Source organism: Squalius cephalus (assembly GCF_949319135.1).
Source record: "Squalius cephalus genome assembly, chromosome: 15".
Lineage (NCBI taxonomy): Eukaryota > Metazoa > Chordata > Actinopteri > Cypriniformes > Leuciscidae > Squalius > Squalius cephalus.
Genome location: NC_137136.1, coordinates 18,087,736 through 18,113,415, shown reverse-complemented (window position 1 = coordinate 18,113,415; position 25,680 = coordinate 18,087,736). Strand labels below are relative to the sequence as shown.

At 37.9% G+C, this 25,680-nt stretch overlaps 3 protein-coding genes across 3 annotated transcripts in view; 1 reads left to right on the top strand and 2 right to left on the bottom strand.

Annotated features, from left to right (window-relative positions):
* chrnb2 (cholinergic receptor, nicotinic, beta 2) overlaps positions 1–8,281 on the top strand; it is a 30,087-nt gene extending 21,806 nt beyond the window's left edge. Inside the window, exons 4-6 of the mRNA XM_079895643.1 lie at positions 1,402–1,511; positions 2,502–3,633; positions 7,415–8,281. Coding sequence (XP_079751769.1) covers positions 1,402–1,511; positions 2,502–3,633; positions 7,415–7,567 — 1,395 coding nt within the window. The 3' untranslated portion in view covers positions 7,568–8,281. The remainder of the gene's footprint in view (positions 1–1,401; positions 1,512–2,501; positions 3,634–7,414) is intronic.
* Positions 8,282–12,625: 4,344 nt separating this feature from the next.
* Positions 12,626–14,293, bottom strand: s100t (S100 calcium binding protein T). The gene is made up of 3 exons (XM_079895694.1): positions 14,045–14,293; positions 13,108–13,270; positions 12,626–13,027 (listed from the first exon to the last, which is right to left on the bottom strand). Exons 1-3 carry the CDS (start codon positions 14,122–14,124, stop codon positions 12,851–12,853), a joined length of 420 nt encoding a protein of 139 aa, XP_079751820.1. The 5' UTR covers positions 14,125–14,293; the 3' UTR covers positions 12,626–12,850.
* A 1,910-nt stretch (positions 14,294–16,203) lies between these two features.
* On the bottom strand, positions 16,204–24,200 carry LOC307172403 (protein S100-A13). Its single transcript, XM_079894752.1, has 3 exons — positions 23,742–24,200; positions 18,505–18,632; positions 16,204–17,196 (listed from the first exon to the last, which is right to left on the bottom strand). Exons 2-3 carry the CDS (start codon positions 18,622–18,624, stop codon positions 17,029–17,031), a joined length of 288 nt encoding a protein of 95 aa, XP_079750878.1. The 5' UTR covers positions 18,625–18,632; positions 23,742–24,200; the 3' UTR covers positions 16,204–17,028.
* Between the last annotated feature and the right edge of the window lie 1,480 nt (positions 24,201–25,680).

Here is a 25,680-nt window from a genome sequence, read left to right as displayed (position 1 = left end):
GTCCAGATGCCATATCCGTCCCTAGGCCGGAGCCCACTGGGCTCACTTGTCCCTAGGGCTCCACCCTGGTCTCTCATCGTTCTAGTTTCGCCACAGACTTCTTGGCCTCCGGCTGCACCTCAACCCGCCACCCCTTCGGTTCCACCGGGCTCCTCCTTCCCTCTGGCTCCACCTTGGTCCTCACTCCCTCCAGCATCGCCCTGTTCTGCCAGGCCCCTGTCTCCACCTCGGTTCTACTAGCCACTGTCTCCATCTTGGACTTCTTACCAAAGACTTTATTGTCTTTAATAAGTGTGTGGATTATGCTGCTACTTCTCCTGATTTTCTCTTTAAAGACTTTATACTATAGTACCTGCGTCAAGCGTCTTGGATTGGACCATACACAACATGACACAAAGATTTTTGGAGAACATTTTACAAAATTTTGCTTTTAATTCAATGTGTTACTTGCATTCTTTGTAATTATTTGGGAAATTTACTAGCAACGTTTTTCAGTGTAGTATATACAGAACTACTCATCAAAATCAGTTTGTACAGATACATTTCTCTCTTACACATATCTCTCTTTTTTCTATTTCGTTCTCCATCTTTCTGTCACTCCCTCTCTGAATCATTTGCTCATGGTCACTATGACTATAGATGTCAGTTGGCAGGAGTTATTGCCGCTGTCAGTACAGGTTACCCATAAAACTTTGCAACTGTGTGTGTCTTTTCTAGCTAGAGTGTGTGTATGCAATTGGTGTGTCAGAGTAAAGAATGTAATATAATTACATTAGTGGTCACTATCTGGTCAAAACCAAACAGGAAGTGTGTTAAATTACCATCATTAGACATTTAGCACTCTTTTTGTGTGTATTAAGATGGCTACCATTAGTTAGGCTATGCCTTTTGACAGCTCTCATTTGCAGTCTATTTAATCTGTCAGCATTTATGGCCTCGTGTCATTATTTCAAATTTTCTAATCTAGTTTATTAAGACATTTCTATTAGTAATGAAATGTGACAGATCATTAATACTCTATATACATACGCTATATATACTAATACACTGCTAATTAACCGAGAGCAGTGGTGTGTGTGACAGATGAACATGATCTTAACAGCATGTGAGGGTTGGTTACACGGCCTGTTCACAGGTCAACATGTGACGGGTTCATGACATAAGGAGAAATGTGTGTGGAAGAAGGCCATAGATTTATAGTGTATTTCACGTTTTTTGCTAGTAGGTGTTGTAACTACATTATCTGGCTACAAAACGCATTTTTCTCCATTGACAGCCATTCAAAAGTAGCTGTTTATTCTGCAATTGAAATGAATGGGAATGCTAACAGATTGCTTTTTTCCCAGGTCTCAAAGGCCTACTTGAGTCTATCATGGTTATTTATTTTCACTCTGTCCTCAGGAGTGGCAGGACTACCGACTAACATGGAACCCAGATGAGTTTGACGGCATGAAGAAGGTCCGTCTTCCCTCCAAACATATTTGGTTACCTGATGTTGTTCTTTACAACAAGTAAGTCTCAAAAATCATCTCATTTTTGGCTCTTGAGTATTTACTTATCTAGTCAGATTATTACTTTCTTTATCATATCTTATCCTTTCTTTTCATCACCCATTCGTTTCCTCTGTCAGTGGAGGGTAGATAACATCCCTGCTTATCAGTCTTCATCTCATTAGCAGTGATCCTGTGTCACATTATATGACCTCACTGTAAATAAAGCATGTTCTCCTCTCTCACTGTCATGTCACGTAGTGGAAGATATTTTAAATTCAGCCTAGTTCATACTAGCATCCTTCCTGTGTTTGTCTGTATGTATCATTAATAAACCGTGTGAGACACACCCACAAGCAGGCCCTAAACGCTAAGGTTTTCTTCAAGATACCTTTGAAGTAACAGGGTCAGGCAGTAAATATGAAAAACACTACATTAAAACTATAGCCACATGACTTATGACACTGTAATGCACTATTTACATGAAGCAATCTCTATCTACAAATTACATCAGTAATGCATAACCTAAAATGTATCCACCTAGAAAAGGACAATTTAGACAATTTTAAAACTCTATAATTAAACCTTCTTAAAGAAAAATAGTGTATATATATATATATATATATACAGTATATACACACTATTTTTGTCCAAACTTATGCACCCTGTATTTTAAGGAAGAACATTTATTTATTTACGATACATTACTCTTTCACAAAGAAAATTGGTGTCCTTAAAGGTTGGATTTTTCCTAATTTTTTTAATTAAGGCATTAAGTTTAAATTCCAAAAGATGATTTTTTATTCCTCTTTTTAGTCAACTTTAGCATGGGTGTCTAAACTTATGCATAGCACTGTATATATATATCCATTGTAAGTTTTACTGTTACCCTTTAAAAAGAAACGAGGCTCATTTATTTTACGTGATCAACATTATGACACATTTGCTGTTGATAGAGCTTCCTTTAAAGTATAAACCACCTCATAACCCCTCTATCTCCTTCCTCATCAGTGCTGACGGCATGTATGAGGTGTCTTTCTACTCCAATGCTGTCGTCTCCTATGATGGAAGTGTATTCTGGTTGCCACCAGCAATCTATAAGAGCGCCTGTAAAATTGAGGTGAAGCACTTCCCATTCGACCAGCAAAACTGCACTCTGAGCTTCCGCTCGTGGACCTACGACCGCACAGAAGTGGACCTGGTTCTGCGCGCGGATGTGGCTAGCATGGACGATTTCACGCCCAGCGGCGAGTGGGACATCATCGCATTGCCCGGCCGTCGAAACGAAAACCCCTTGGACCCAACCTACGTAGACATCACGTATGACTTCATCATCCGCCGCAAACCCCTCTTCTACACCATCAACCTCATCATTCCTTGCGTCCTCATCACATCACTGGCCATCCTAGTGTTCTACCTGCCATCAGACTGTGGGGAGAAGATGACGCTCTGTATCTCAGTGCTACTGGCCCTCACTGTGTTCCTGCTGCTGATCTCCAAAATCGTGCCACCCACGTCCCTCGATGTCCCTCTGGTCGGGAAGTATCTGATGTTCACCATGGTGCTGGTCACGTTCTCCATTGTTACGAGCGTGTGCGTGCTGAACGTGCATCACCGGTCACCCACTACACACACTATGCCTCCGTGGGTGAAGTTGGTGTTCCTCAACAAGTTGCCCACCCTGCTCTTCATGCAGCAGCCGCGAAACAGCAGCGAGCGACAGCGTCTGCGCCAACGCCGTCGTGCCAATGAACAGCAGGAAGGTGGGCGAGGGGGTCTGGCTGCCGGGCTCATGGCGGGACTGGGCCTGAGCGGCTCTTCATCAGGGAATAAAGAGAACAATGAGGCGTGCACATGCTATGTGAACCGAGCCTCAGTGAAACAGTTTGGGGCAGAGTTGGGTGGAGGGGGTGGCGGAGGGGGTTCGACAGATGGACTAAACGGGATAAGGGAAGGGGGGAGAGAGGCCAGGGAAGGAGGTTCGAATCCATTGCAGAGCTCTGCTCTACCTCGGGGGAAGCAGCAGCCCCCTACGGTCCTCACCCAGGCTCTGCTGGCCCAGGCCTGCCCAGGGTTCGAGGAGGCTGTAGATGGAGTCCGCTTCATCGCAAACCACATGAAGAGCGAGGACGACGACCGGAGTGTGAGTCATTCTCTTTCATAATCACATCTCTGAATGTGCGGATGAGTGGTTTCACATTAGCAACAACAGCATGCTATCATTCATAGTAGTCATAGTGTAATTAATTCTTCCTGTTCATTGTTGTACCTTAAATGATAGTAGTGGTACTGACAGAAATATGGTGACTGAGACTAGAAATATGAGATGAAAACATTTCCTCTTGTTCAAACAAATAACTTTGTTGCTAAGAAGCTAACATGTATTTGGCCTGCACAACTAATTGAATAATCATACAACCATGGCTGATGTGACAGATAACCGATAACCGTAATAATTATATTTAATGCCATACTGTACATTCTATCATCAATTACTCACCCACGTCATTTCAAACCCATTAGTCTTTCGTTCATCTTTATCTTTGAATATCTTCAACACAAATGAATATATTTTTTAATGAAACCTGAGAATTTTCTGTCCCTCCATAGAAAGTGCTTTTTTTCAAAGGCACGTTTATAAAAGCTACTTAAATGCCCTAATTAAACTAAGGCATAATCCTGGCTTAATCTAAGCCCTGACTGTGAAACCAGACCTATTTGTCAGAGTCATGCAGACAACATATATTACCTAAAAACTTTTTGAATTGGGCACATATCTGTAACACCAGTATTTGATCCCATTTCTTTTGAGCTTACTCCACAACTGGACCTGTATCTGATGAACCGTAAAAATGAAGAGATAACTGTGGTTGATACAAAAGTGCTAAGTTCATATAATAGAAGCTGAGCTGAACCAAGCCGCAGTTCCAGTCACTTTGCAGTCATTTCTATGTCAGTATTGACATTATTTTGCTGCAATTACAGCTAAAAGAAAGTTGGACATTATACAAAAACCTGTTAGGAGTGAGCAATAGATTATGCAGCCCTGACTCAAAACTTGGCATTCATTATGAGCTCAGTGAACGCTTACACACGTTCCTACAGATATGCTCAGATCAATATGCAGCTCCACACTTGTGGTTTAATAATCTCTGATGTGGAGGCTTTGACAGGCAAGTCCTGAAGCATTAAAAAAGAGATGTGGTCTTTAGCCAAAGCACAGCTACACATCAGCACTACACTCACTGTTGGCATTTAAATGGCTTACAGTCCCATTCTGTCAAACACCGTCTTAGTCTCAGCATTACTCACGTACGAGAGTAGCAATTGTGCTGGATGATACGAGAGGTGATTTTTTTCTTCTTTTATGACAAAGATGTGCATTTTAGAAGCCAAGTGATAAAAGCCAGTTGATCTATTTGTAGATAGTCTAGGTCGGAGGTGATCAGATATGAAAACATCTCATTAAGAAGATATATGAAAATAGATATATGAAAATTTATTAAAATAGATTTATTAAAAAGTTTTACCTGTAATGTATAAGATATAATGTGTAGGTGTGTGTGTATACACACAAGTAAATACAAATATAAAGATAATATTGATCATATTAAGATATTGTGTATAAAATACAATATATTTATTAATAATATAATATGTAATAAATGAACACTTCTTAATAGTTTTTACTTTTGTAATTTATTAATTATTGTCATTTTGAAAATATTTAATTAAAAATTACGATTACATTAATTCTATTTTATGGTTCATTCGATACATATTTATATTATTTATCTTTTATATGGGCCTCTTTCATAGCATGAAAACTGCTGAATAAGTGGATATATTATAGATTTATGGCTAGTGAGTTGTTTTCTTTATCTTTTCACATTATTTTGAAGATATTGTTTAGTTCGAACAGTTAGCAATATATTTTTATAACTCAGCAATATTTTTAAGTGGGCTTGAGCAGTTTCTCTTTAAGAGCAGGAATACAGTCAACATGAGGTAAAATTAACAACACTCAGTAATTCTGTCAATCATCTCGACCTGAACACAGTTTCATTCCCATGGTAACAAGGCGTCTCCATGCCAACTCCCTTGCAGCCTTTGCCGTGGTTACGGTTCAAGTCCCCTGTGTCTCACCTCATCAGAGCAGTGTGGCGGAATGAAGTCTCTGTTCACATTAACCTTTTCCTTCACCCTCTTCTCTCCTCCCTTCTCTCTCTATTTCTCACTCGCTCCCACACATTCGCATTCAATTTCCCATTTACCTCTCAATTTTTTTTAACCCCACCCTCACATTTTATATCTGACACATCTATGTCCTGTCTCTCTTTTACATTTGACATCTTCCTTGCTTTTTGACATTTTGCCTTTCTAAAGGGATATTTCACCTAAAAATTACAATTCTGTCATTATTCCCTCACTCTCCAGTCTTTCTAAAGTCATTTGCTGCTATCTTTTCCATGGAACTCAAAGGGGGAATTTTGAAGAGTCTTGCTGCCTTTTGCAATGTAATGAGTTCAAAGCTCCAAAAAAAAGAACACTTTTCTTCGCTGATTCATTCATTATTATTCATTCCTCTCTGCTGCAGCTCTCAAATCAAATATGGCATCTATGGCCCAGGTTTAACACTATGACGTATGGTCACAGTCTCACGTAACCAGACCTTTGAATAGACGTCATAAGGTCTGTCCATACTGCAGCAGATTCTGGTCAAGAACCACCTACTAAGGAAGAGCAGCTTGACTGACGTTTAGAGATCAATCACAATTATTGTTATTTAGGGATGGGGTTATGAAAATCATCATGGCTGCATCCGAAAACTTAAAAATGCTGCCTTCGGAGGACGCATTCCATAGTAGGAACAAGGCATCAATGCACGTCTGAATCCGATGTTAGCTTCACTTCCTGTCTCCTGAGATACCTTCATCTTATTGATTTTTAAAGGCGGCATTCGCTGCCTTCGAGATCCCACAATCCTGTGCTTTCTATAAGATACCTTCGTGCGCAAATGCTGCCTACAAAGTCATTGCCTGATAGGTCAGGCAACAAGTCACTGCCTAAGCTTTCGGACGCAGCCTATACCAGGGTTGGGCAAATAAATTTAATAGGTGATGGGAAATGGTGTGGGAAAAGGTCTGGGAAATGGTCCAAAAATTTATATGAAGGCCTATAAAATCTTCAAACTTTAAGACTCTCATCTCGTGCCAACATTCAGTTTTCATTCATCAGTTCTTTCATAGATTCAGTTCTTGTTAAAAATGACTAATTCGGTTCAAATGAATTGTTTTCCATTGCAATTCATCCTTACATTCAAATTCAGATTTCAATTCTACTTCCTGTTTGCTTCCTCAGTATAAATTCATGAATTAAATTGGAATTGTAAAAGCATTCTCTATTCGACGGATGTGAACAACAAAAAAATCATTTTTAGAGAACAGAGAAAAGGAGAGCATGATAAGATTGCAAAAAATTACAGTATTCAGTAAATAATGGAAGAATGTCACCCTTTTTCACCATTCTTTCTCTGACCTCAGTTTTACTTTAACACATGTAGGGTTCATTTCATATTATTTATATAATATTATAGTATTTGTTAATATTTTTAAATATATTTTGAGTTTTATTTTATTTTAAGGTTTATTAAATTTACAATTTATTCAATTAAAATTACATATACAATTTAAATGAATTTCAGTTTGTTGCCAAGGCAGCATTTCTAATTTTCACTGAAGCTAAGTTTTTCCAACTAATATTTGTATTTTATTTCAGCATTATTTTGATTGATGAAAACTATTAATAGGATTCATCACTATTAACTTTAATAGTTTTAGTTTTAGCTAAAAATAACAACACTGTTCTCTCAATCCATCCATCCTTCAACTCCTTTTTCATCTGCTGTTCTTTTTATCTCACAGGTGAGTGAGGACTGGAAGTACGTCGCCATGGTGATCGACCGTCTATTCCTCTGGATCTTTGTGTTTGTGTGTGTCTTTGGCACGATCGGAATGTTCCTTCAACCTCTGTTCCAAAACTACACAGCCAAAACTATCACCCACACACCTGGCTGACTAACCAGTCCACCAACCCTCGCCACACCAATGGAAGCTACCCACCATCAGTCGCGACAGGAGGGCGAAGGGAGGAGGGGGGGTCTGTCGAAGGGGAGGGCAAATGTCACTCTGGACTAACCTTAGGTTTATATGAAACTTTTTTGGAATATCATGCAGAGTGGGGATTTTGTCCAGGATTCTCATTCAGGCCTTTCGTCCAGTCCACCTTCCCCTCCTTTTAGGTGAAAAACCACACAAGCCAATCGGAGAGAAAGGAGACACCAGTTTACTTTGCTCAGCAGCCAATCAGCACTCTTTTCTGCAAATAGAAAGCCATCCACAGCCCACGAGCTCTGAAACAAGCAAGAGTCACATGACTTCCGTTTGTTACCTGTACATGCAAGCTAGCCAGACAGGGATGAACTTAAATGCCTGCTCTAACATCATTTCTATCAGATTTTCATAATTAAATCTGTCTTATTTATTTCTTACGGTCTAGAAGCCTGTCATGATCCATGTATTGCAAATACAACAACATTCTCATTTCTGTGCGAAAACGAGTATCTAGTCCTTCGAGAATGGGCTTCGATGCAGTATTGTATTATTATTGTGTGAATTGTATTACTACAACACACAACATTAAGAGGGAGGATGCCTGATGAGATAAGAGTGAGTGTGTTAATAGACAATGACTGTAGGATTGGTGGCTCTATGAAAACAGTTAAATTTGCCAAAAAAAAAAAAAAAAAAGCCCCACTAAGACTCTCTGTGACGTGGGAGAGGGTTCCCATCCATAAAAATGTTGTCCCAAGCCTTGTGAATTTTCAGTACAACACTGAACAGATGAGCGATGAGCTCAATGACTCCCTTTAGCTCCCAAATACTTTACTGAGGTCAGGACATAATAGTTAATACAGACAGACTAGTCTTAAAGAATCTGAGAGTTCAAAATTGAGACAATGAGAGACTAAACTGACATGAAAAGTTGTCATGATGAAATTCTGAGCAGTATGGCCTCCTTTATCTTCCTTTCATTCCCTTTCTCTCTTTCTGCTATCCTTCGCTTTTAGATATCCTGTTCCTATCAGTCCTCTCACACCACATTACTTGCGCCTTAGAAATACATAATAGCTTCTCATGAAAATATAAAGCCATTGATTATGACCATTTCCATATTCAAAAACACATTAAGTGTTAACTTAAGTTTGGAAAATACTTGATTTTAGGTGATTATTTACTGATTGTAAAATCAGCGATTTCAGCATAATTTGAATGCTTGTCATTCACAAATTCTATGCTTGTTTGTTCATTAAGTATTTTGGATTATTTGTTTATGCGTTCAGATATTAACAAGAGTATAGTACTCTCAGCTCCGTTTCACACATTTGATTTAAATATTAAGGTAAATTCAGGTAAAAAGAGATTATATAAAATCAGATTATATATCCTCATTACCATTCAAAGTTTGGGGTCTGTAACCCATCACGGTCACCAAGGCTGCATTTATGTATTTGATCCAAAATACGGTAGAACCGTAATATTGTTAAATATTATTACAATTTAAAATAACTTTTGCTCATGAAAACAAAGTGAAGCAATATGCTAGCATTGCTAGCTATTTCCTCTGCTAATTGAGCCTCCATATCCTTCTTCTTATTTGCATATCATATCTTGACCTTAATGAATTCGCGGGCCACTACCTGGCAGTTAAGACTTTAAGTGTGGATTTCTCTATCAGTTTCATCCATACGGTTCATTAAGCAGGAAATCTCCAAAACTCATCTCTCAGAAAGCAGATTATGCAAAAATGTTCACCCATGGATTACATTTTTTTCTCGACTGTATTTCCTGAGCGCTTCAAATGACCTCGCACTTATGCTATCCTTCTTTAGTCTTTCTCATTCCTCCTCTCATATTTCTCTCACCAGCACTGCTCTGCAAAAAAAGCCCTTTTTACAAACCACAAACCTGCATAGTACAGTTGCTCTATTACATTCTCTTATCCTGACCGTTAGCTTTTTAAAAAAAAAATGGTGAAAGTCAAGCTATAAATGCATTACTTTTGTCTTTGTTTGGGCTCTAAATGGCAGGAGCTTTCCAGTGACTCACCATCTCTGTGTGTTCACTGTGTGACATCAGCAACAGGACATAAAGTCAGTATTCACCACGCAGGGTCGTGTCTCTGTTCATTAAAGCATTCTGTCCATGAAAGAAGCAAATCGTCTTTCATAACCATAAGTGCTGAAATCTCTACTTCATCAGAGGAAAAATGTAATGAAGGGAAGAGACAAAGCATCCCCCTATATACATTATGCCATGTCACGATCAAGTCAGCCTATTCAATACTGCAATAACCTAGAACTGTGACATCACAATGGTTCTTGTGTCAAAACATCTGTGCGTTGGCCAATAGGAGTGCACCTTCTTATTCACACTGGCACTTAAACGCCGCCTCCTATCCTCACCTCCCTCCCTTGGCTAACTGATCACATTTATCCTGTCCAATAAAGATTAGAAATTCATCAGATCTTTGTGTTTGACAATTCTTGGCCTATTTACACAAATCACACTTGTGTTTCTCTGTTAGGGAAAGTTGAAAAGATTTGCACTGAATGCAATGCCAGTTCTGTTTAAATCCTCAAACAAGATGGTTGAGAGTACTTTTGGCTTTTGTGCTGTTCTGCTGCCCATGGACTTCTTCGCCAGTCTCTAAACTCACATCCGTTGGCATTGCCACCTCCTGACAACATAATAAATTCATGTCTTATTTCAAGTTGGCTGCGCATCCTCCTTTATGAAAGCTCCTCAAGCCAACTTTTCATGAGAGCAGCTTAGAGAAAGGAAATGCACATCCACATATTATATTAATGTGACCTTCAGTTTATGCTACATAAAACAGAACCTTGCTTTTGTATGTTCCAACATCCCTGGTGACAAAAATAGTGAATGCCTCATGTAGAATGCAAGAAGATATAATTTTATTGAATAATAAATGAGCATTATCATGTAGTCTTTCCTTAAATGAGTGAGCTACTGTCTACAGTATGTCTGCAAACACTAAGAATCAAGCTGCCCTTCTGGACAACCAGAGACCTTTTGTTAAGCTTTGATTCAATACTGCCCTCTAATGGACAAGACTCAACGCACTATCAGTGTTCATTCTTACTCGTTTTTTTTGTCATTTTTGTCTTTCGAATATCTATTAGTCAATATTTTATTATTTCATATTCATTAATTATTAGTAATTTTTTCTCAAAATAACATATAATTTGATTGGAATATCATATAAGAGAGATCTATATCTGTCTATCTGTCTGTCTGTCTATCTATCTATCTATCTATCTATCTATCTATCTATCTATCTATCTATCTATCTATCTATCTATCTATCTAATCTACAGACAAGTCGACAACATTGTCAAAACGATATCCATTCCCACCCCAGACAGCAACATAGGCCCAGATCCGGCCACATCTGGTACCTGTGGATTCAACGCGTACCAGATGTGGGCCGGATCTGGGCCAACACTATGTTGCTGGTCACTTTATAAAGAAACACTACTACACGCCTATAGACTGAAAACGTGATACACATGACGTCACCGTTTTCACAAATTCACGTTTTTACACTGAGACTATAACAGTATTGTTTTCAAAAACTTGTTCCATTTCAAAAGTTTCCATTTGCAAGGCCCCCAAAACACTGTTGTCGTGTAAATAAACAGCCAAAATGCATAAAAAGTTTTACCTTTTTGCAATGACTTTATAGGCATTTGCGCGAAACGGTATAATAATTGAGCAAAATAGAGCGAGCTTTGGTGATAACTAAGCAAATGTGTAATTACTGCAATAGTAATTTCTTGCTAGAAATGACATCAGAAGTGGAAAACGGTGGTCAAAAACGTATTTACACACAAACTGATCACTAACTGCAACTTTCAGATGCCATCTTGATTTTTTAGCTCAAATGTCACAGAATGGAAAGCACATGATTGTGGGATGTCAAAGACAGCGAAGGATACATCTATAAAAGCCACTTGAAGGCAAGGGTTAGCAAAAAAACAATACAATAAGATGAAATAATAAAACAATTAGGTATGCAGGGAAAGAGACCAGAGGCCGTTTTTTTTTAATGGATGTCAATGGAGAAGAGGCTTCACTATGCTGAATAAACTGCTTTTGTGGGGGAAAACGGCTTGGCTAATCTTCAACATGTTTACTCCTGAAGATTGATCTATTTTTCGAGTTTACTCCAAAAAATGTATTCAGTTTATGGCACTTCTCATTCCGCAAACTGACTGGCGCACAATTCTGAATAAAATTTAATGACGACAATACTGTAATGTGATTGGTTATCAAGCCACATGTGATCCAAGTTAGCCGTTACGCGTTCTGCGATGGTAGAGCCACTGACCCTCGTATCTCCCAATAATAAGACCATTTCTGCATCTATGCTGCCTTAAAAAATCTATAAAATGAAGGTATCTCAGGAGACAGAAAGTGAAGCTATTGGATTTGGACGTGCATTGATGTATGTAGTCTAGAGGAAGAAAGTCCACACAACTCTATTCACTGGTTCTCACGTCTATCGTGGTAGGTACTAGGTAATATTTGAAGGTGTAGAAGGTCTGAGAACTCAGTCTCCTGCTCCACATTTGAGAAACTTTCTAAGTTATTCATTTATGAATGTTTTAGACCTATTTTAGTGTGTTGTCACTGAAAAAGCGTGTTCAGTTAGAAGTTGTAATATTAGCCTGGGCAATCCCCTTGTAACTGACTATACATTTTAAATAATCATTCTTTAGATTTTTCTTCAAACCCATTTTTGTTTCATCCTCATATCATTGACGAATAAAAAAAAAAACTTTAAAAGATTAACATGTCCAATCTAGTGGTATACCATCACTGCTACATTCACAACTGAAAAAGTACACCTACCTCATTTATTTCTTTTAAATCTGCAGTTTATTGTAATATGGAGAGATTATTTTAAAATGAACAACTCCAATTGTTAAAAAAAAAAAATAAAATAAAGGAAGAATCACATATTCACATATTATTCAACAAAGACCATCTCACAATCTCATTTCTTATGCTTTTGTTTCTAATAGGGGTTGGAAACATGTTTCACCTTATTGAGCATTTTGTGAACCCAGGATTGCACTGAACGTGGATGACGAAATGATGTGGAACTTTTTTCAGTAAGCAAGATTCATACACGCAAATATTCCCTTTCTCCCCCCATTTCCCCCTCATCATCATTCACTGGTCATGTTGGCTTTTGTTCAGAGAAATTCAGCTCTACTCTTTCTTGTCACTCTTCTTTTCGTCCTTTTCGTGATACTCGAGGAAGAAGTCATTGCAGGCGACGGTGAGGGCGCCCACGAGGATGACGAACTCTGTGAAGTCCACCTCACCGTCATTGTTTGAATCCAGGTCTCCCATAACTTTATCTACTGCATCCTTATCCTGTGCATTCTGTGGAGCAAGAGAGATGCAGGTAAAGATTATTAGAAACATTTGACTTTCGCAAAGAAAACAAAACTCTCTCTCCTCACCCCAAGGTAGTTGCCCAGCTCCTGCGTTAGCATCTCTTTGAGTTCCTGCCTACTGAGAGTATATTTGTCGCCCTCATTCCCAGAGTACTTGTGGAACGTCTGGATCATCAGCTGCATGGCGTTCTCCAGAGTAGAGGCATTCTCTGAGTTTAGAGCGGACATTCTGGAGAAAAACATTTATAGATCACTGTATCAAGTGACTGTATTTAGACTTATGAAATGCACTCAACGATGCACAAAAGGTTTTCTTTAGGGGGAGTATTTCTGGCTCGTGTTAAATATTTAAAAGCACGAGGCAGGCTTATTTTCTTAGACCGCAACAGTAAAAACATTGCAAATGAAGCAGTAATATATTCTCGGCTTAAAACGCAATGACTTCCCCTTCCAGATCATCCTACAAGGGGCTTGACTTAACTACAGAAGGGAAATGTGACTCGCCAGATAAGAGTGAAATCCTAAACTGGAGAACACACTCCGAACCTGGGGAGGAAGTTACCCGGCCAAGTGTAATCCGAGCCAATCTCAGTGCCCACAACTCACTGCACACACACATAACACTTCCCTGGGTTTGAGCTGTGTCCTGTCCTGATGGATTAACTGATATATATATATTGGGTTGGGTTGTAAAAAATAACTTAAGAGGAGAAGTAAACCCTCCTCAGATACTTCTACAGAGATGAGTCACAAGCCATGCAAATCTTGAGGTGGGGAGCCTCAGAAAAGCCATTTTAAAACAGGCTTGTTTAATAGCTGATATTTACACCAAACTTTTATTTAGCACATGATTTTCTTTGTGCAAAAGACGCCAAGGTCTTTATTTACCAGTCTGGTCCAAAAACTCAAAAGGAGCATCAGGCAGCACAAAAGCCATCTAGGATAAAGCACTAAAATTCACAATTACAATCTGTTCTTCCATCCATCCTTTGCTTTCCCTTACCTTGCTGTTAGATGATTGCTGCTCTTCTGTTCCTTGATGAGAGATGAATGCTGGTGAAGACAGGAGGCGATGGCCAGCATCTTATATACCTACTTGGTCCTCCTCCCATTATACCTTACACTCCTCCCTCCCTCCTTCCATCCATCCTTCATTTATTTCTGCCTACCTATTTCCAACCTTTTGTTCTCTCTGTTTACACATTCACAGTGTTAAGGGAAAAATACAAAAACAGTGTTGCATAAAAGAGTAAATGTGATGTTGACACTCAGTGACATAATTGAAAGAGCGAACGTTTTCTGCTTTAGATGGTAACTTGAGCAATTGAAAACAAGTAAGATAGCCTACTCTGTTTTGTTTTGTTGATTTAATTTCCTACTTATATATTGGAACAACATGCAATTCATGTATATAAACATGCTCTGAAGACCTGGACTTTACTGAAAGAAAAGCTTTTAGGTAAATAGATATGTTTGATCCTAAAGGTTAGTTATATGTTCTGGTGCTTGTCACATTAAACTTTTAGAGACGTGATAGTTCAGCACCCCGAACTAAATCATTTACCTCCTGTAATTGATGACTGAGACACAAACATCGCTGTCCCAAAAAACAGTCAGCTCTAGAAATTCTACAGTATTTGCAGTTATGCTGTAAAATATGGTTTATACATTCTATATATAGAATCATTTATTTGAAATAAATTTTGCACTTAAGTATTTTAAGTATACATACATAAAATTCACATATGTTAGTATGTAAGTCTATAATTAGAATTACTGTAAAAGCAATTATATAACATGTTTAAATTTTTCTCCATTCTGTCAGTTGATTTCACCTTTTTCGCCTTTATCGCCTTTTTTCACCTTTGTTGCCATTGGCTTTTGGCTTGCTTGGCTGGGGACATTTAATTTAATATTCAACAATATTATTGATCTGCCTGCATTGACACCATTTTATGAGAACTGAACTGAGCTGGACGATGACATCACGGTTTTCTCCAGAGCGACTATATATATATAAATGAACTAAATTAATAACTTTTTTACAACAAAAATGAAACATCACTGAACTTACTTAAGCTGGACTGACGCTATTTTCTTCTGGAGACAAACTTTGTTGCATTATTTTCCTGTTATCTCTGTCAAGCTGCTTTGAAACAATATTGTAAAAAGCGCTATATAAATAAAAGTGACTTGACATGTTCATTATTAACATAATGGCATATATGCCATAAGATGAAATGGGGTGTGTGTGTGTGTGTGTGTTGAGTGAGCATCTGACTACATGTGGTCCTGTCACACCTGATACTGCTGCACAGGTGTTAATTCAAACAGTGTCCATACACATATGGCAGCCAACTGAAAACACACACACACATTAACATGCGGTTTACGTGGACCTTCCATTGGCGTAACGGGTTTTTATACTGTATACCTATCATGACAGAAATCTAAACACTGTTTAGTATGTTTTTGGTTTACGAGAACACAGGAACCATGTTTACATTGTAATACCCATGTCATTACACACATTTGTGTCTTCATAAAGCACAATTCCGCATATAAGAACAAACACACACACGAATGGGCAAATTTAAAGAAAACTAACACATTAAAACATGTATTCATGCTGTACCTAAACATGATGTTTAGCTTGTATTACATGTCTGAAAATGACTTAAATGACTATTTTGACATTTTTTCCATATTTTTATTGAAAGATTATACAAAACATTCCTCCAGTAATGTAACATGTTCAATTTTACCTCATCGTTCTTCCAAATAGACAAAGCTGAAGAGTAAATCTATAAATGCAGAATGGCTTCAATTCTTATGCCTTGTTTTTTTTTTTTTTTTTTTTCAAGCAAGCATTAAAAGCACTAATCATTGTGTTAAAACACAATTAAAGGTAGGGTAGGCAATTTCAGAAAGGCTAGCAAGCTAGCTTTGAAAGCATTAGATCCCACCCTCTCTTCAGAGTGTCTCCAAAGCCACATCTAATGCGTACAGCCAGAGCAGAGTCTGCGAAGCATCACGAGAGACGGCTTTAAATGACCTCATGTCTCAAAGCACAAAACATTACAATAATAATGAACATAAACAACTTAAATAGCTCTGACTTGTACCACCTGACTGCTGCAGATTCATTTTGGCATTGCCATCCCTTAAAAACGGTAGTTACGGCGTGAACGCAGAATAAGCTCGTTGTTTTGATGACGTGTGATGTCTATGCGATCAGGGTGTGTGGAGGTATGCAAAAACATACATTGACAAACAGGTATGACATCCTGTTATTGCATTTGTAATGAATACAATGATTGGACGAATATTTTTTGGTCCTGAGGCTTCCTCAGAAGATATATGTACAATGTACAAAGTATTTATTTATTTGATTATTTATCTATTTTTTTATTGCTAACAAAAAGTGTTTATGAAAAACATTGCCTACCCTACCTTTAAATTCTTTATGAGTCTTGAAATTAAAACCTGTTATATGGAATTTGGGCAAAAGCAAAGGAAAAAAAGCAGGAACTTGTACAACATATTTTTAGCACTTGTATTGGCCACAGGTCATTGTTTCATAATTTCATAATGTGAATACATGTAAACAGTATTATAATTTCAATGTAATATATTTGAAATGTAAAAGCCTTTCATATTATTGTAGTTTAATAGCAGATTGTATGGTGGATTAGAGAGAGACCGGGGCTAGTTGTTACACTGGGGGGGGTCACAAGGGCCCAGTCTCGGCAACTATGTGGTTTTGAGTCAAAAGTACAGTTAAACATTTGTTATGTATTTCATGTATTGTAATTTCACACAGTTTATTAATACACTGTGTTGGCCAAAACACATGTGCATATACAGACTTTTACAATTTAGTAAGTAAAAGGTGTGACAACTAGCCCTATTCTCCCTTATTTACCATTACGATTACTGGTGTTATACTCCAGCGTTACAAATTAGTGTCAGTGTAATCAACTGTCATCAGTGTTTTGGGGCTTCTTCTGGACCGCTGGCTGTGGTTTTCTGCTCACTCATTGAGTTCGCCAGGTAGCCCACCAGCGTCAGGTACTCCTGGAAACTGACTTTCCCATCTTGGTTGTCATCCAGTCCTTTCATCATATCCTTCACTGCTGAGGAACTGTCAGTGTCCTGAGAGAGACAGATAGAATGTGTGAATCCTCAACTATTAAGCATTACTCAAACAAGCTTAGCCCAGTCAGGAATGGACACGCGTAATGAGGCATAGTAGGGGCGGAGTTAGTGATTTGGCGGCCCTAAGCAAATTCCAGGTATGGGCCCCAACACCAACTGTGCTCTTTTACTTTTGTAACAATTATTTAGCAGTCGCTCTCTCACATAGTTTGTATGGGGTCTATGGGATTGTGTAGCTAAATTCAGTAAATAATTAGTCAGCCTGATGCTGTTAAAGCCATATTACTTGTATGTTTTTTTAGATCACAAAAGAAGAATGCCTATGAGCCTAATGTATATTATACTTTCTTTTCTGAGGTGAATATCTCTCTGAGGGAGTCAGACAGTTGTCACATGAACAAATAATGTAGAGTAAGCTATAGACCTTATGCGCCAGCGAAACGAGGGCGTCGCCATCTTTAGAATATTGTCTTTTAACTTCCGTTTTTGCAGTCGCTCTCTATATTTCTATGGCATTGCTGTCCAGGAGTAATTAGCTTTTGAAGTGGATTTACTTAATGTAAAGTTAACGAAAGTTATCATGAGGGCTGTAATGTTCAAAGCAGATGACTTAACAAATGTCAGTCGACCGGGAAGATTTTAAAACGAGCCGTTCATTAATAAACACGCAAAATCGCTGTGAAAATACAGACTGGAAGTCAAAAGACAACGAGCGCAGCTCTGAAAAGGGGCGGGGGCTATATCCCAGTTTAATAATTTAAAACTAAACATTTAATAGTTTTGTTATTTATAATAATTTTGTTATTTATAATTAATTCTTTAGCATTTACTTGGCCCTGTTCCAGAATCAAAACACTGAGGGTGCTTCTGAAATCAGTGAGGGTAGTCTAGTTTGACATATAGTTACGTCCACGTCTAGTTTTGACATTTATATGCGGATGTCATTCCTGATGCTTTTCAGCATGTACGTTGCTGTTGGTCCTCTTGGCAGCATGAAAAACAAGGCTTTTATTATCACTAAAAATCTCACAAAGTTCCATTATATCCATTACAATGAGAGGATTTGAGGGCACACACTCTTTTGACTTTTGTTTCGAGCGGTGAGTGGATTAACTTATACACCTCTGATTGGCAATTGCGTTCAAGAAATCCACTGATGTGTCTGTGAATGCACTGTGAAGATGATTACATTTTTTTATGAACATTTTTAACATAAAATCTTTAAGATGGACATGTTATGTGTCAACTAAATGGAGCAAAATGAGAGATTTGTTAAAAACATCTGGTCAAACATCAGGTCCTTACACTCAGGATGTTGCCCAGCTGACTCTGGACTAACTTCTGGAAGTTCTTTCCACCCAGACTCTCCTTTCCCCGTGCTGAAGACAGGTACTGCATAACAACTGTTTTAATGGCACCCTCCATATCTGTAACTGTACAAAAGAGAAGACAACATACGTAAATATACAGAACAGAACACAAACTGATTCACTTTTCATCCTCTGACAATATGTGGACCTCATGGGATAATTCCATGGGGTACTTGGAGATATTTTGATCTAGCTTTGTTATACCTACCCTGAAAAAAGGTAAGAGTGACATATTATCTTATATTATATATATTTTTCTAACCACTTGTTCTAATCAGGGTTGTAGGGATGCTGGAGCCTATCACCGTCTGCAGGCTGAAGGCAGGAATACACTTTTGTCAGATGGCCAGTTCATCACAACTAATATAATGTAGTAAAAATGTACATAAAAAAAAAATATATATATATATATATATTTCACTACTCTTTATAATTTCCTGCCATAAAAGCCATCTGATGTTCTTAAAAACGACGGCTTTTACTTGTTTCATTTACCCAGCAGGCACCTTGATATCAATTTGACGTCAAAAGTTAGTCAAGACTTGATCAAGATGCTGTATATCATTTTAAGGTCAGTTTGGAAGGCAATTTCTTCCAGTAGTAATTAGTCTCTTAGGAATTCATTTTGGTTCCATGAAGTACATGAGGTTTCTGTTTTAGGCCACATTTACGCAAGTTCAGTTAAAAAAGTTTAGTTAAAAATGGTGTTGTGTAAATGGCCCCTTAGTTTATATCTCCTAGTTTTACGTGTGTTAGTCATGGTTTCTAGGCATGTTCCCAGTTGTTTCCATATACTCATTTGTTAACTGATTAATCTTTCTTCACTGAGTGGCCGTTTACACTGTTTTCAACTAAAAATGGAAAACGTTTTATGCATTTTGGCCATTCATTTACACGACAATGTTTTGGGGGCCTGAAAATGCAAACTTTTGAAAGCGGCGACATCACACATATTAGTTTTTCTTTACAAAATGCTGGCCTTGCATGCATTATGCGGCATTTTAGTCATTTTCGCGGATAGGTGTGAACGGGGTTTGACAACTTTGTTGCCTGTACGCGAAAAACGCAAAGGAAAAACGTTTCTGTTTTTAGTACATCGTTGTTGTGTAAACGTACCCTGTGTGTATAATGAGACATCGTTTTCAGTTGTTTCTTTAGTTAGTAAGTGTTAGTAAGTGATGTTTTAGCAGCTGGGATTACAAAAAGGAAGGGCAGGTATTGGAAAATGACTGACCTGAGGAGAGGGATGATGTTAGAATAATTAAAGAGCATGAAGAAGGGAGGCGAGAGAAAGGAGCAGAGGAGGAGTGTGTAGAGCTGTAGAGTATACATACCAAGACAATGGAACCTGTGATCTTTAACGGACATTCAATCCACAGGCTCACATTACCATTGGGGTTGCCTGCTACATGTCTGTTACACTCTCTCTATCTCATCCAACAACAAAAATACACAAAAGCCCATACACACTCTTACAGGCCTTTCCTCTTGGATGAGTACCCCTTTAAACATTTCCTTAAAAACACACAAAGTGAAGCAATATACAGTGTATCCTACTGCATTTCATGTTCTTGTACTGTATAAGATCCCATCACATATTTGACACTAACAAATAATTAATGATCTAATTTGGGTTTCCATCCAGTGACATTTAGCTGGCTAGTCCATAACAGACACAAGGTACAGTAAAACACCAATGAAGGCCACAATCCCGCAAAATACACCAAATACAAAAAAAACATTTTTATGTTATGGACGATAATGGTATTGAATTTCTGTGCTAGTTTGTCTAATGAAAATAAAAGCCTAAAAATGAATCATTTTAAATTTACATGGTGTAAGGTTACACCATTATAACGTACAGTATGTAATTGGTATTCATTTTGAGACCTGCTAAAGATTACAATTTTATTAAATTATTAGTGTTTTTACAGACTAGCTTAGAGAGTGTGACAGCAAATGAAATCTAAATGTAAAAATGACAATGCACAATAAAAAATATATAGAAAAAAAACTAATTTTTGATAACCAATATTGTACCAATATTTCATGCATTCCTAGTTTTTTAGTAGGCAATAAATCTGATTTTTGAAGCCTGACTGAACAAGCCCTGCATTTTCCTTTGAGACAAGCTACAACGCTCACATGCACACACAAAATTAATGTGATTTTAATGTGGGTGTGACGTATGGGTAATTCTATAGGCCACCCCTTTCAAGTAAATCTTCCATCTGACAGACGTCACACCTGAATACTTACACTACACCACTAACATTATTACACCACTGTCCTGCCGTCTTCCTAATTACTGATGGACCTCTATTAACCTAATTAGACAGAGAAGCCTGGGCAGGGTTTGGGTGAAAATGACTGGAGGTAGACCTGGCGGAATTTACTGAATATAATGGTTATTATTCCCTTCTCTTCTGAGCAACCAAGGTGGCATTGCATTACTGTAGTTACAGACGTGGAAAGACAGATTCTTTGCATGAATAAGGTCATGCGTGTGGCTGTGAGAATCTGCTGTTTGCTGCAGAGAGAAGTGTCTTTGTCTTTAAATATGTTGTCATTGTTCTAAATGGGACGCTATTCATTAGGAGTGATACTCAAGCTCAGACTGGGACAGACAAAGAAAGAAGCATCAGGCAGGATGATGGATAGGTGCTCCTAGTGATTAGTGCCAAAGGACCTAAACAAACTGTCATGTAATGAGATGCTGTGAAATTCAGAAGTCAACAAAACCCATTTAGCCTTGCAAAACATGCCAGCTGCCAAAAGGAAATGAGCACTAAAACCACACTGGAAAGCACTGCAACAGACTTGTTCAGACTTCAGTGCCACACAATTCTCAACACAATAGCTCCATTGTTGGGGAGCAACTCATTTTATTATTAAATTCTATTAAATTCCGAAGCGTGACAGTAGTGTAGCTTTTCCAGTAATAAGTTACTTTAGCAAAAGTATATAGGGCAACTAAATGCTGAGCTGAAGGAATAAACAAACTGTCTCATACATAGATTCGATTTGTCCTAAACGGTCATCCCTTATTTTTGCAGTGCTGGATTCTGATGGATGCAGTGAAGTCTGATTCATTATAGTGAATCGATTTGTTCAGAAGTTTCATGTAAATGAACAGATTTACAAAAATTATTATTTGACTCACTTATGCAAATTTGACTTCTATTTCTAAATTTACCTGTTCAAGTTTTAGGTAACACTTTATTTTAAGGTGACGTAGTTACACGTTACTACATGTAGTAATACAGTAAAGTATGCACAATTACGAGTAAGTATAGTAAGTACATGTAGTTAACAATATTACTCAGTACTTATTTAAATAAGTACAATGTAACTACATCACATTAAAATAAAGTGTAACCCAAGTTTAATATTGTTAATTGTAATTGAGTGTTCATTCATTCATTCAAAATCACTCATTGTGTTTGTGCCAGAAAAATTTGGCTATATATGATTACATTATAAATTGCATAATATTATAATTGGATAGACAAATTTTTTATTTAAAAATAATAATTTGCAGATTTAACTGTTGGTTGTATCAGCAGTAACTTGACTGTTGGTGTACTTAAAGCATAAAACTTAAAGCAAATTATGTAGCTTGGCAAGCAACACAACTTCTGTGGTGACACTGTGAATAGCAACAGCCGTAAGTCAGTATTGCATATCCATGCTTGCTCCTCTAGATGTCCCTCCAGGCTACTTGTGGTTTACCCTTGTTTCCTGATGGTGACTAAAAAATGCCAAACTTGCATCACTAGTTGAAAATGTAAAGAATGAGGATTAGAAAGTGAGTAAATGAATAAGACTGTTCACATTTCTCATGTTCAGCTCACAAAACACATAAACTTGTAAAATGTGCAGGCATTTCTTCAAGATATTCTTCTTCCTGCAAGGGCATACCTTATAGCTATCACACTTAACTCATTGCCCTAACATGACTGGAATGATCTGATTCCTAAAATAACTGAGCGGATACAGGACACTTCATAGACCTAAAATATATATATTTTCAAATAAATGTTCGTTAAAATAATAATAATATGCATGCATGGATGTAAAGTATAGCCTACTGACGTCATTACTAAAGTGTTATGTTAGAGAATTTATACTTTGTAATATTAATAGGCTAACTAATATTGATAATATTTTTTCTATAGGCCTAGTGAATGATTTGGAGCATTGGGGTGCTGTCCAAAAAATGACAGTTTTCAGTATTTTTTTCATTAAGTGGTGGTGTTTTACAGTGGGCTATGCCTAAATGTTAAAGCTCTCTATCCGTGAGGTGTAAATAATTTCCTTATCGTGTACCAGGCTGTCAGCACTTGAAGGCAACGTTGAGGAAGTTGTATCGAGCTCTGGGTTATCGGACAGCTCCCACCATCGCTGTCTTATCTCTATATTCATTATTAACGCCGTTCTGGTGGCCGTGTCGCCGCTGACACATTGAGGTCGTGCTTCGTCCGGTTGAGATGATCGAGAGCCTTTCCCCCAAACGCTCGTAAGGTCGACTGCATTGCTTATCCCCGCAAACGACGCATAATAATGAGCGAATCTATTCACCTCACGCGGAGGATTTGCGGCAGAAGCCGCGCGCGCGCGGGCTCCGAGAAAACGCTCTGAATTAATAAAAGGCTGGTTTCTGGTTTCTTATTTGGTGTAAAGGGAGAAGGGCTTGCGTTACATCTACAAGGAATTGGATCGGCTACCTTTAAGACACCGGACAAGTGAGCCTGCGGTCGCGCGTCAGGTCTGAAATATTTAGGCAGAGTAGGAGGATTAAACGGAAAGTGACACATTTGCACTGGGCACGAAACCTTTTTCATGGAGCCCTGTTCACTTGATGCCAAAGTTCTGTATTCGTGTCTTCCAACCAGCCAACAGACGTAAAACAGTTTTACAAGATGAAAAATGCCCCAAACTTCCCTAAAACAAGCGAGCACACCAGACCAAACTACGACCAGAAAACCACTTTAGGCTATTTTTAACGAGGGTATCAAGACAAAGCAAGTTAAATAAATGATGAATATTCTAAACACAGAAACAGATGTGTTATAATACCCACAAAGCCATCCCATTTTATTCTAAACCGACTTAGTATTATCAAATAAAACAATAGAGTTTGTCCTCTTAGGATCAAATAGGAATGCTTACCTAGTTTTGGTAAAACAAAACTTTTCTTCTGCTGATTCTTGCCTCTTCTAAGTTAAGCCAGTGGGCTACAATGCCTATAAAATGCTTCTTCTGTGAATTCCAATCTTCCCAAGTTGCTTTTTTTCCCATCAAATCACTGGGCGTATACCCAGAACTTTATGGGTGGGGAAAACAGGATATATTACTCAAGAGAGGTGTTGTGCGGACATAACTCTCCTGAAAGCGTAGTCTACTACTATCATAACCTAGCTGGAAAATGAGGTGAGAGGTGAGAAGAGGGTTTAGGAAGTGAATAATACCACTTTAATCTTTTTTTTTTTTTTTTTTTTAGTAGGTTTTTATGGTAGGTTTTAATACCTACCACATTTTCTGCTTTCTGGTTTATTGTGTTCTGCCCATGTCTAAATGACCGAGAGTGTGTGCCTATCACAAGTAGGAGCATGTATTTGGTTGTTGCACAAAGGCTTAGTGAGACACTGGCATAGTGAGATCATCGTAGCCACACCTTGAGAGTTTAGTCAGATACCGTTTTCCAAGTTTTCAGCCAACATGCATTGCCACATTCATCAAAATCTACATTTAAGAAGTCTTCTTTACCGCGTAACTTTCTTTCTGCAGTGTGAGGGAGGGAGGAAGGGAGAAAGAATGCAGCTATGTGAGAGAGAAAGCACAGCATACCAGAACACAATTATCAGGAACATGTGCTTTCCAATTACCAAGACAAAACCCTCACAGTCCAGTGATTCTCCTCCACCCTGTTCTCTAAGCCCACACTCTCTGTTTGTTTGGTGTACTATGCAACATTAATGTAGGTTTTGTTTGCCTTTGAGTAGTATTGTTTGCCATAATATGGTACTACAATACAACAGAATTTATTGCTGTCACTGCATTAAACCTTTAATTACAATGCAAAATTTCAAAAGTCAAAAGTATAATATATATATATACAGTATAAAACATTATATAATATTTTACCCATTATAATTTTAATGTAAATATTAATCTGAGGCCCTCTGACTGAATATGCCAGTGAAAATCAGACCTTCTGTATCTGCTCAGAATAGTATAGGTTAACCTATAAAAAAATATTTTTCCCAGTATAAGATCTTTAATATAACATGGGTAGCACTTCTTACAGTTAGAAAACACATATTAGGATATCTGGCTTACTACCACCATTCTAAAAACACGGGTAGCACCATGGGTTGTATTTTGGGATCAAGATAAATCTTGAAAGGCATAAAATGTAAAATCTATCACTGTATCAGGCAGAAAATGCTGTGTTAAAACCACGAGTAGCACATGTTGTAAAGCAGGACACGCCCAAATGTTAACCCTACCTCTATATGAGCAGTATCGCATTGGAATTGCAAAAATGAAATAATAGTAATAATCATATAACATAACATGTAAATATATTTTGAAGGCAATCTTTTATTTATGTTTTATTAGGCATTAGTTTAGTTAATATTTTCTACCAGTTGTCAAGGTAGTAGAAGGTTGCTCAACTTAGGCGTATCTTCAGAAAAAAATGTATTGTGCAAGCACAGATGTGAAAAGAACATCTCAACAGATTGATGGTTTCAGAACTGGTTGGTAGATTAGCTTCAATCAGTGGTGACATCATGACAACGATCGACTGATTGATTAGGGGTTTCTATGTTGACAGTGATTCTGATGCAGGAATGCGTTCCGGCTACACTAGGGCTCTGAACAGCTTGAGATAGTTATGTGTTTGTGTTATTTGCTGCACAGAGCTGAGACTGATCAGTTAAGTGGCAATTAAACAAAGACAGCTGTTGATGTTTCAAGCACATGTGGTTTTGTAAATCTCATCTAAAATATCACTGATGTAAAGACTTAAAACTGACCTATGTTAACATGCCAATTCTGTGCTTATTCAGATTATTTAAACCATCTCTGTGTGTGTGTGAGAGTG